A 12,559-nucleotide genomic window follows, 5' to 3' on the forward strand; every position below is an offset into this window, starting at 1 on the left:
CAGCACCTAATAATAGAAATACATAATTTATAACAATTGTAAGAATGTAAAAAGCTGGGAAATTCACATATGAAAATTATGGAAGTAGCTAGACTTTGAGGATGTTCCTATAGTAGTTAATACCAGTCTGCAATTTGTTATCAATTATAGCACCTTTAAAATTTAAAAATCTTTAAAAATTAATCAATCCCTAAATGTTAATTTGCCAAATGCATAGTTAGAATATGCAGGCAACTGGGTGTCCTCACAAAACAGATAATTTCTTATAATCACCAAAATCAAGAGCAATCATTTGAACTGCAGTGTTAGGTTGCATAATTGGAAAACTTAACATATGTGCTAAAATACATATGTGCATACATACTTTTATATGCACAGACACATACATACAGACATATAAATATTTAATAGTAGGTCTGAAGGCACAATCCCATGTCTCATTACAGTTATGTGCAAAATTCTCTTGGACATCCAAATGCATTCCTCAAATGTCTAATAAATGAGTTGTCATTGCTGGTGGAAAGCAACATGATGTCCAAGCAAAACTGCAATTTGAGGGCTTCTGACACTAATAAATGTTAATTATGTTTAAAAGTGTTAGACATTTGTGGCTATTTTAAGTAAATAAACCTTATGACGTAGTGCTCTTTGGCAAAGTTCAATTAATAGGTGGTGACTGTGTTCCAAGATGTCTTTTTCGTGTTTTAAGGGTAAAATAAAGGTTGCCTGAGAGGTCCAAATTTACTGAAGTCATTGTGAATGGCTACTTCCAATATGTCACTTTGAGTGTGTGCCAAGGACAGCCATTTTCAGACTTGGAATAGTTTGTCTGATGCTAACACTTCTTCAAAATTAGTTACAGTTAAAAGACTTTCTGTAGCATTTAAGACTAAGTGATTGCACCAGATTAGTTTGGTGGTGGTATGAAGGACTATTGCATATAACTGAAAATAATTTGACTCATCATTTCCAGGAGTAGTTCAGATTCTATCAGCTACTTTGACATAATTGCCACTCATGTCTCACCTATGGTATAGTTACTACATCCTATTGCTAGTTTTCCATGGGAACAGTTGCTTCTCACAGAGGAGATCAGCTCAACTCGATGTGGAGAAAGGTATACATCACATCACACCAGTTACTAAGACAATGCAAGCATGAATAGGAGTTACTGTTCAAACAGAGCATTAATCTGTGGTAATGATAAACACATCTGCTCCAGTGCCTGAAGCAATTTCTGCATTAAGCTGCAGTTGGATAAGGGCAAAAAGATATGTCTTTATAATAAGTCTGGTTGTTTGCCTTTATTGTTATTTGTACTGAGCCAACCTCGGTGTTTTCTCATTTTCATCTACAAGGCAGCAGTACCAAAAGGGAAAAACAATCAGGAAGATTCAAATCTTTAAGTAGATACAGTATTAGTTCAAGTAAAATAGTATATAGCCACAGGGTTTGATTTCAGAAGCAATATGTATTAAAGCATCTGAAAATTTTTCCATTTTTTTAAAGTATTATAAAACTCAAGCAGAGTATTTAGATACAGACAGCTCCAATTTGTCCATAGCTAACACCATTTGAAAGCAAAACTCCAGTTTTATCACAACCTACAATAGAAATTAATCTTTTTGACCTCACTTTTGGTTTCACAATTTTTATGAGTACAGTGTGGAATCTAAGTTCTTGCCTCTTCATAAAAGGGTCCAAATTTAAATTTAAGTATCTTTTAAAGCTGTAAATATGTTTTTTAAAGTATTAGCAGTAACATTTCAATGGCAATTTGAAACATAGGTCATTAAAACTGGGCATATAATCTTGTTAATGTGACCCAGAATGTTTATAGCATTATCATTATACATTCGGTTAAGGTTATATTTACTATTACTTCTAATTACTAAAGAAATACCTCACTACGATCATTACTTGGTTCTAAATATTCTTAGAAAAGAACCTAAGAAGCTTTATGTGCTGTTAAGAGTGCAATGTAAGTCTTTTAACTTCCAGGAGATAAAACAGTTTAGACACAGCCTTGAAACATGCCCTCACTTCATTGCTCTTGGTTATGTCCAGGGGACTATTTGGGGAGTGTGAATAGAATCTGGTTCACTCTCTAGTAACTACTGTGTTGTGTTTTTTTTTTTTCTTTTTTCCAAAGCATTTTGTTTGTGAATACCATTCTTTTATCATTTTGAGACCCAACTCAATTTGCAATTTGATCAGCTGGAATTATATAATTGACTGAGATGGATAAAGCCCTTATATAAAAGCTTACCTCTCTTGGACTCCCAAGTTTGATTAGTATGTAATTCTGCACTCTCTGGGATTTTAATTCTGATGCTCTATTAAACCACAGTCATACCGACATCTCTGACAATACCTCTGCCAACATGATGAGGAAGATTTTGACTCCTCCACTGTCAGTGAGGCCACATTATTTATTTTTTGTGGTCTAGATGTTCCATTCCTCTCTGTCAGGATCTGTGATTTCATTCATTCTGCTGCCTTTATCCAGAATCCCGTTGCCCCACTGCAGCAAGATTCCACTCACTAAATTTAAATATTGAAAATATTCACTGCCAAGCAATTTGTTATTCTTGAAAGATTTCCAGGACAATTCTATTACTATTAGACATAAACTTCTTAGACTGTATCTTTTGCTGTGCCTATTAATCCAGAGAATTAGATTTATTTGAAGAAACTGCAAGTGAAAAGCATGGTAACTGATTTGCCTGTATCACCCCTTTAAAATTTGGATATTTTGTTTATTTTATAAAAGAATATGGAAATGCAAAAGGATATACTGGAGATGAAGAAAGGGTTGTCATATAGGTTCTTCTGTAACTGTAATGTGTAAACTTTGGAAAATGTGTAAAATTTTGTGATCTCGTACGTCATATAATCTTATAATCGTGACTCAGTAGTTTTAGTGTGAAATGAATGTGAGGCAATTCAAAGCTTGTGCATGGAACAAGATCGGGATGAAACTACAATACTGTGCATTTTGTCAGTAATTTCCCTAAAACATTGTTCAGTATAATTGGTTCGTTGTCACTTCATTAAATTGCACCTTCTTACACGGTGCAGAGCATTAGAATTAGTGTGCACAGAATAGGTCCCTACTATCTATAAGTCTACTGAAAAGAAAAATGTAATCTAGCAACATAACTTACATAATTAACAGGCAAGACTTAGCAAATGACTTTCCTAGATCCTGTATGTGTAGGAATCATTGCCTATAACAAAATATTCTGCATTACAGTAAATTCATGAGTAAAGGGTTGATGTCAGTTATATTTATAAATAATATATACAAATAATATTGTTAATGTCAGAATTCAAATATTTATTCAGCCCAGTTTTGGTAAGCTTATCTTTCTAACAGATTTCTTTGAATATACGATGTTCTTTTTGACTATCATCCCTTTTTCTTTCATTGTCTTTTTCTCTATCAATAATAGAAAAGGTAATAAGCCTGCAACTTTATGAACCTTCTATTTTTTTTTCCCTTGATGCTCTGTATGTGCATGCTTTGAACACAGAAAACTGTCAAAATCTGCAAATACTTTAAAAAAACTTCATATTAATTGCTGCACATACCATAAGCATATTTAGGGACTAGGGTAAGAAGAAGGAAAAGTATGAGCAGTGATCTTGTGTTAACCGGTCATTAAATATGCTAAAGATGGTAGTAAACAAAAAATTTATGTATATAATTCTGCAGAAACAAGAATACCATGTGTAACAAAACAGAATTAACTTTCAGTTTTATGGAGAAGTGTAATTTAGAACCTGAATAAGAGATATACTATTAAAAAGTTCATTTCTGGTTAGACTGCCAAATCGGCAGTGTTTTTATTCAATAAAAAGCTATTGGCTCAGACTTTAAGAGATCGATATTACATTACATTTTTTCTTAGTATACTTGTTATAGTTGAGGTCAGTATGTGCAAGTGTTACTCTTCTAAAAAATCCTAATGTAGGTGTCTTGGTCCAAATATTACAGTGATTTTAAAATTGAGTGCTGCATGGAAAATGTGTTTTAAGTTTATTGCAAATCTGTTCTTTGTCAGTGTCTTAATTAAAATGTTTACTCTGATCACATTAAACCACATGCAGTTGTGAATGATGGCTCAAAGGACTAACACACAGCACTATATTATGGGGAATTTTAACAAAAAAAAAAAAAAAGGATGCCTTTTCTTTTTTACAGAAAGTCACAGTTTTATTATAATTAACACAGCACATTAAATTATGTATATGTAACTACCCAAAGAAGAAGGGACAGTGTATTACATGTAATTCTATGCCTATGCTATATTTCCTTTCTTGATTGTTTGTTTTTAACAGAAAGATGTTCCCTTTATTTAGAAAATAAAAATGAAAATAGAATAGGTATTTTTCTGTTCCCGGCACAGAGCAAATTCTGGTTTGTTTTAAGAATGAGAACATATAGATTTCCTAGCTTCTACAAAAACATACTCTCTAGAAATCTGAGTATGAAAATACTCAAACTGTGGTTCCTCTTCTCTGTTTTTCCTGGTGCAATTATCCCTTACAAAATTTATGGCTGCACTGTTTACTATACTAAGTGGCTTTACATTTCAGAAAAAAAATTAGTATACAAATAGGACTCTACCTTTTTATATCTATTATTTTTGCTTTCCTCTGTTATGTTTAGCATGTTTGCATACATCTAAAAGATTAAAGCAGAGTGGTTAAGATTTAATTTGGAATTCGTGATAATACATAAGGTTATAAAAATTTAATCTGTGTGTAGATGACTGAGCGGTGTTTTGTCAAAGTTGTTCTCTTGGAAATTCTGTAGCCAGTTGAAAGTTGGTGAAGGGATACTTTAGGGAAGATAGTACCCCTTTTAGCTGTTTTGTTACCTAGTTGTTTCCTGTGGCTCGTGGAGTTCAAGGCTACCAGGAGGCAAAACTGTGCTTTGCTTGTGAGAGTAAACAGTCTTTCACTGCCTCCTTTTTGGATTCAGCTCTAGTCTGACATGATGTGTAAAAGCAGAAGTGGTATGCCAGACCTTCTAAGCTCCTTGAAGAAGTCTAGTTTGGCTTCATTAATGGCAAGTAAGCATGCATAATGTGCAGCGTGCACACCTGCAAGTGTACATGGAGATGTAGGAGTGCACATAAGTGTATGGAGAGTGCAAGAACATATATAAAAATATGTATGTATATGTCACTAGGGCTGCCTGAGGAAAGCCTATTATAAAAAGCCCAAATCTGTATCTTGCAACAGCATGAGGGAAGGAATGCCAGTTTAGTTTTGCTGTGTGAATTGCCCTTTTGCATTAACATGTGAAAAGTCTTTTTCAGAGGTTGCAGACAAGCATTGATATCGATTATGCATGGGGCCCAAATGACTCATCTGAATTTGGGGGATCTTTATAGAGGATGTCCTGCAGTAATTTCTTCTGGCAGTCTGGTGGGGAAGCATCTTACTACTGAACCAAGAATTGGAGCTGAAGAAAAATCTGAAGTCTCACCCATTGTCCCAAAAAGCTAACCTTGTAACATCAGTGCTGCTTTCCTTTTGACTGTATAAATTCTAAAACAGAACAGTATTGTGACACATAGACTGTAATGTTTCATAATGATTTTCAGATGAAATTCTAAAAATTGAACTTTCTTTTTTTACCTCCACCATGAAACTAAGGCAAAATACTAACCACTATTTCACTATTTATAAAAATTTCCTGAAGCTTTCCCTGTTAATCTGCTTTTTGAAAAAGGTTAATTTTCTTATAGGACGTTGTTAATACAGCCAAACATGGAAAACACTGCATTATTGTCGGCCTGGGGTAATCTGAAAAGATTCTTCTAAAACCCCCCAAATATATATTTCTGTGTCTTTGCTCATTGTTTGAAAAGAATCGTTTGGTGTTTTGGTTTTTTTTTTTTTTAAATATTCTTTATTCTTGCATTACAAAGCAATTGTTTTCATATATAGCTTCTCTGAACATCTACTCTAGGCATCTCAGCAGGAACTTTGATATTCTGTGGTGCGGCATCTTGTAGCTGCATTACCCATTGACTTCAGTGGGGTTTGTGGACACAGAAGCCTTGGCAATCAGCTTGCTTCTCTCCTACGCTTGGGTTTAGACACCTGATTTTAGAAATGTGTATTCATAAATATGAATACGACTATTTGCCTATGGGGGGGTTTTAATGTCTTTGTACAAATCCAGAAATTGAAATGCTGAATGGATTAAATAAATAAATAGAGAGGCCCCGTGTCCGGGATGTGCTCTAAGTACGGCCCTTCAATAGCGAGCCCATCCCAGGTGGCAGCGCAGCCGCGGAGACCTGGCGGGGAGTGACAGGAGCCGGCAGATCTGGTCAGGACACGCAGCCTCACGTTCCTGCCCGAGTCGCCTTCCCCACCCCCGCCCCTGCACAACCTCCTATTACCTGACTGAGAAATTAAACCCAAACGTAGAGTAAGTGTTCCGGGGATGCCCAAACGCGGCCGGCTCACGCTTGCTGCTCTCCTTGGCGTAACTTTAAGAAGCGGCGCTCAGCCGCTGCCGCAGCTGCCTTTCGCGCTGGCTGGTGACGCCCCGGGCGGGTCCCCCCTCTCCTGCGAGACGCCCACGCCGCTACCTGCGGGTGGAGGCCCGGGGCCGGGGCCGCGCCGCGAGGGCAGGACGCAGCCCCCGCCCCGCAGCCCGCCCGCCTTTAAACGGCGAAGCCCCGCCGCTGTGGCGGCCTTTCCTGAGCCGAGCGCACCGGACGGGCTCGGTTGGGGTTTTTTCCTTTTTTTTTTTCTTCTCTCTATTCTTTCCCTTGCCTTGTCAACTAACCCCCTCTAGCGCTGAACCGGCCGCATTTGACCTGCGGGCTGCCGGCAGCGGCGAGGCGAGGGGGCGCTTCTCCTCGCCTGCCTCACGCACGCCCCGCACCGCACCGCCCCGCACACCCGCTCTCCCCTCAGGAGGGCGGCTGAGGAGGGGCCGCCGCCGCCGCCGCTCTAACGGCTCTCCCTCCCTCGCCCCCCCGCGCGCGCCGGGTCGCCCGTTGGCTGGCGGGGCGCGTGTGCCGGAGCGCCCCCGGCGCGGGGCCGCGCTGGCCTCCCGGCGGACCCGGCACCCGCCGGGCTGGGCGCAGCGGAGCGGCCCCGCGGCCGCGCCGAAGGGGGCGATCGCTCCGCGGGCGGCAGGGGAGCGGCGGCACCAAAAAACTGCAGCCGGCTGCGCGGCACGCAAATCAGGAGGGAGCAGCGAACATCACACTAGAGCCGCCTGATTTCTGATTGCTCCGCGGGAGAGGGGAAGAGACAGACATTGAGAGGGGCGAGCGGCAGAGCCGGGGACGGCGGCGGAGGGGTCGGGGATGCCGCCCCGCAAGTTTCCTTGACGCCTTCGGGAGCGTGAGGAGGCGCCCGGCCCTTCTCCCACTCCCGCCTCAGGAACTCGGCGGCAGGTGCGAGACGCTCCACCGTGGGAAACTGAAGCCCCTCAGCGCTGTCTCCGGCCGGGGATGCGGGGGGCCGTGCAGCACGGACGGGGGAGGAGGCTGCTCCCGCGGAGGAGACTGCTGAAGCTGCTGGGGGCGCTTCTGCGGGGCTGAAGGTGCCACCGGCCGGAGCCGGCGGAGGGAGCGGGGCGCGACCCTCCCATCCCCCGAAGTTGCCGGCGCTCTCCCGGCTCCCAGCGCCGCCACCCATCGCGGCAGGGCGGCAGCGGGGGCTCCCGGCGCCCCCGCCCGCCCGCGCCCTCAGGGCCTCCGCCGTGCCCCGGGACTCCGCTGGTGGATGCGCCCGCCCCGGCCCGGGCAGCCCCCGGCGGCAGTGCAGGCAGCCCAGCCCGCCGGGCCGCACCGGATCCAGCCGGGCCGGCGGGCGGGGGAGCCGCGGCGGCGTTCCCCGCTGGCCTGAAGGAGGACGGGGAGCCTCGGCGGGCCCAGGACGCGGAGCGCTCGTCGGGCACCAGCCATGGGGTGTTGTGAGGTGAGGGGATTGCTCTGGAGAGTCGGCCTCTTCCTCCCCCTGCTGACAGCGCGCCCCGCCGCCGCCGGTCACGTCGCCAGCAACCACGGTAAGGGCGGCCGCGGGGCCGGGGGGTGCGGGGCGGGCGGGCTCCCGCCAACTTTCCGGCGGCCGCGGGGTGCGAGGGACCGGCGGGCGGCCGCCGGCGAGGAGGGTGGGGGTCCGCACCTGCGCCCGGCAGCGCCGGCGTCGCCCGGCCCGGGGAAGCGGGGTGGCGGCCGTGGCGGGTGTTGGGGCGCCCAGCGGCTGGGCGCGGTGCTCCCGCCGGCCCCTCTCGGTAGCTGTGCCTCTCCCCGCCGCTGAGGGGGCAGAGAACATGCGGGGCCGGGCGCGGCGGCCGGTCACCGGCCGGCGGCCACCTCCTCCTCTGCCTGTGCCCGCAACCCCGCAAAAGTTGGGTGTTTGGCGAGAGGGAAGCGGAGGGGCTCTGCTGCCTACCCCCCTCTCCAAGCCGCGTCCCCGAAAGAGGCGAGGTGCCGTCCCCCGCCGAGCGGCGGCGGAGGCAGGCAGATAACGCCGGGGCTAGCGGGGCGCCCGCGGGCTCTCCCCAGTCCCCCCGAGCAGCCGGGGTTTGTGACTGGGCGGCCGAACGGCAGCAGGTCACTGAAAGTTACCTCCCGCTGAGATGGAGCGGTAGCATCTTTTTACTTGAAATGCGGTTTTAAGGTTTACTTTACTCCTGCCGAACGCAAAGCGTCTTCAGATCGGGCTTGAGAGAGCTCACCGCGCGTTAAGAGAAACTGCTGCTCGTCAGCGAACTGTTCAAAGGTGCCTGACTATGCTTAACATGTAATTTTTACATGCTATGGTCTGATTGTCCTTAAAAAAATCCTATTTAAAGTCTTTCTATATGCTCATCAGGTCTTCCTGTTTAATTCTTTAGGTTCTAATGTGTGCTTTTAAGAAAAATGCCTCTAGGTTAAGAAAGGAATCATCCTGTTCAGAAAAGTAAAAATAAAAATGCTTAGCACATCCAGAGGATATCAAATTTTGTTAAGAAGAACTGAAACACACCCCCCCACCCCCCCACACGCCATAACTGATTGTGAAACATCATGTTGTATGTAATCGAACATCTGGATAGAGCAGAGCATTTCCTTAACTGTTTGTTTAATGTACATCTTTTCTTAAGTTGTGGAGGATGTAGGATGCATCCATTCCTAAATTAGGAGAGTCTTCCCTACTTTTAATATTATTTTTGTACAATTTAGCTTTTGTGTTATGGGGTTTTTAGTGTGACATGAGTGAAAATATGGGAACTGAAGGATAGCTCTAAATTTTACTTCTGACAGAAATTATTTTACCCGCTGTTGTAGAAAGGAGCGCTGAAAATGGCTATGATGGAAAGTAATGATCAGAGAAAACAAACTGCTTGTAGTCATGGGGTACTATCAAATACATAGTTCATATATTTTCACACTTCTGTTTTACCATCCCTTTTCAGTGTTCATTGCATCTGTATGGGTAACAGTAAGAAGAGAGAATAAAACATCTACAGAATGGAAAAATGTGACAGTTCGGCCAGAAATAGCCTGAGCAATCAGGGTCAGTTATGGCAGGGACATTCCAAGTCTAGGATTATTCCTTTACCTCTTCTACACTAAACCTGATGAATAATTTCAGTTTGTATGTATAACATACAGTCATATCAATGCTGTATTAGATTTTGCCCTTACTCATGTCTTAGAAGACATCAGATTTTCACAGTAGCACAACAGTTTTCCTTTTATGTGACTCTCATTAGTGCATGCTAATGTCTGCTACATTACCACAAGGCCTAACAAGACACACGAATGCAGTTTAAAAAAATCTATTTGCATGTGTTACAGAATAACCAAGATACACTGTTTGCATCAAAGGTAAAGAATTTTTATTAAGTAATGCAAGTTAGATTAGGTTTCTAAACTAGTATTTTATATTCCCAGAGTTAAATTAGTCATATTTAAATAGTGTTTTAAAAAGCAGGTGAAAAATGGGGAAAATATTACCAAAACAGTTTAGCCCAAAGGAAAGTCTGTCAAAGATGAAGTGGGTTTTTTGACGACACAACTTTTCCCAACAAGTTCAGGTATTGAGATATTGGCTGCAAAGAGTATTGATGAATTATTTAACTTCTGAATAACTTCTCTTTCTGCACCTTGTTTCAAAACTTCCAGTAAAGCAAGCTACATCTTATCTTTGGTACTATCACTGTACCATAAGTCAAATAACAAGTGTAATTCAACAAAACACATGTGAATTGAAAATTTACTGAATTAATACAGGTGCTTCAAAATGCACACCCCATCTGATTAATAAAATGCTAGCAAAAGAGTCTACTTTTAATGATGACTTTCTCTAAATCCAGGAATTGAATGAAACAATAAGGAAGTTGCCCCTTGTGTAACACTGAAATGTGTAAGTTTAAAATGCCGGTTACTAACATTTGGAATCCCAGCTGGGAAGAATGTTTTGAAATCTTGTGCAGTTAACTGAGAAAAAAAAAAATCTCATAAATTTTCATAAGGTAATATTATCAGAATGTACCTCTTGGAAACATGTTCCAATAATTGCTGTTGGGTTTTCACTAATAATTATAAAAATTATAACTTAATTTGGCCTTACTATCTGATATATTTGGTCTTCTGTTTAGTATTAGTGCTGATATGTTTGTAAATACAAAATTGTAAAGGAATGCTTTGTTTGGGTTTCCTGATTGTTTGGGGGGAAAAGGTGGAAGGGGAATAAGTTTATTAATCCAACTCAGAAACAAACAGCCCTTCCACTTCATTCTTAATGGTTTATTTCTTGTTATTAAAGAAGGATTTTCAGAGAATTAATATACTCCAGTCTTATAAATTATTGTTATTACTACATTAGGATGAATCTTTTTGTTTGTTTTACTCAAACAAAAAGAAATTTTTTTTTTCATATATGGTTCCAAGCCTCTTGGGTTGTTGTTCCTCACACAGTAAATCAATGCATGGTGTCTTACAATATCTGTAGCAAGGCAGACACAAACAATAGTATTGACAGGGAAGTGAACTTACTTATTCATCTTAATGGAGTGGTAAGTTCAAAACCAAATTATGAACGTGCCAAGGGCTACTTTTTACTGCTAAGAAAAACCCTGTAGGTAGGCAAGGCCATGGAGCTGCCTAGGAACAATGTACCACAGCAGCCCAAAACAGAACTGCTCGAAATGTAAGCCTCAATTAATGGTGTAAGGCAAGTGCTTGCATGTTCATCTAAATTTTCATTAGTTGTTCATGACATCCAGTTATGAACAAGTTTCATTATTATGCAAAATTTCAGCCTGTGTTGTAGGCTTGTTGTTTGGTTGCCAGCACACAATGAATTGGGCAATTACTCTCAAACCTAAGAATACAGATAATAGCATCTGAGCTGTGAACTTCTTTGTGCAAAACACAGATGAGCTTTTAAGATAAAGGTCACATCAGGTACAGTTTGAAGATATCCTGTGCTAAGCATGCATACATACATGTATGTTTCCACATATATGTAAACTGGAAAGAATTTTTGTACCCTGACTTCTTTCAAACTGTATCTGCCATTATTTGTCACCAGACAATTCTGAAGTAAACTACAGAACTTGTGGAGTTCATAATGCGTCATGTCTATCAGTGAGCTGTAAAAGGAAGAAGTTGTTGCTTTTTCAGTTTCCAGGTGTCGATACATCTTGTCAGATTATGCAAGGTTCGTCTTTTTATGCTTCCTTTGAAAAGGCACCTGTATTCATTTTTTCTCATAACAAAAAAAAAAAAAAAAATTGAGGTAAGAAATAATGTTCAGTTCCGAAAATTCGTATTGCCTTTATTTTCACAATGATTACACTTGATGTAAATTGGGTAGCTCAAAGTAGGTAATAAAGCTTTTTGATTCTGGTATTAAAATCTCAGACAGATTACTAATGACCTTGAGTTATTCATCAGTTCAAAGAAGTTGGCTTATTTTTATTCACATATTTATTTTTACATAAGTGCAATCCATCAGAGATAAGCACTCTTTCTGAATACAGCACTCAGAATTTTCCTGTAGCAATAAGGAGACCAAGGACTAACCGTCTGTAGAGACTGAACCCCTCCCTGAATGAGACTGACGTTGTACTGCTAGAGGATACCTCTTACATTGAGAACTTAAGGTACCGTGAAGAAGGCCGTGCTGCTGCCTGTATTGTATTTATTTGTCCTGGTGGATTCTGCTGTTCAGTTGTCCAGCTAGCATGTTTTGTAAGCATTTGCATCATTATGGAAAAATGAGAAAAATAAATAAACCCATTGCAGTAGAAGCATGCCATTCCCTTGAGCAAAATCATATTTTAGTCTCAAGCTATTAGGAAATTTTTAATAATATTTTTACCTGTGTGTCCCACACCCATATAGACTTGAGTGATAATGAAGACTTTGGAACCTCTGCAGTTGTAGATATGCATGAAATGACTTGTTATCCAAAAGCCTCAATTTATATGCTGTAAGTACGGGATGAACAGATTTGCAATTAATGCTTCATGATATATTCCTGGCGTTGCATTTGGCAGTACTGAGTGCTGTTTGGATAT

At 42.0% G+C, this 12,559-nt stretch overlaps 1 protein-coding gene across 8 annotated transcripts in view; it reads left to right on the forward strand.

The window, feature by feature from the left end:
* The first annotated feature begins 7,231 nt into the window (after positions 1 to 7,231).
* EPHA6 (EPH receptor A6) overlaps positions 7,232 to 12,559 on the forward strand; it is a 521,269-nt gene continuing 515,941 nt past the window's right edge. For 6 of the 8 annotated variants that reach the window (XM_054813914.1, XM_054813840.1, XM_054813858.1 and 3 more), the window contains exon 1: positions 7,918 to 8,050. In XM_054813914.1, the coding sequence (XP_054669889.1) occupies positions 7,948 to 8,050 (103 nt within the window). In that variant the 5' untranslated portion in view covers positions 7,918 to 7,947. Of the gene's footprint in view, positions 8,051 to 12,559 lie in introns of all 8 variants that reach the window. The other 2 variants (XM_054813848.1, XM_054813867.1) reach the window with 2 other exon arrangements.

This window comes from Grus americana, chromosome 1 (genome assembly GCF_028858705.1).
Source record: "Grus americana isolate bGruAme1 chromosome 1, bGruAme1.mat, whole genome shotgun sequence".
NCBI lineage: Eukaryota > Metazoa > Chordata > Aves > Gruiformes > Gruidae > Grus > Grus americana.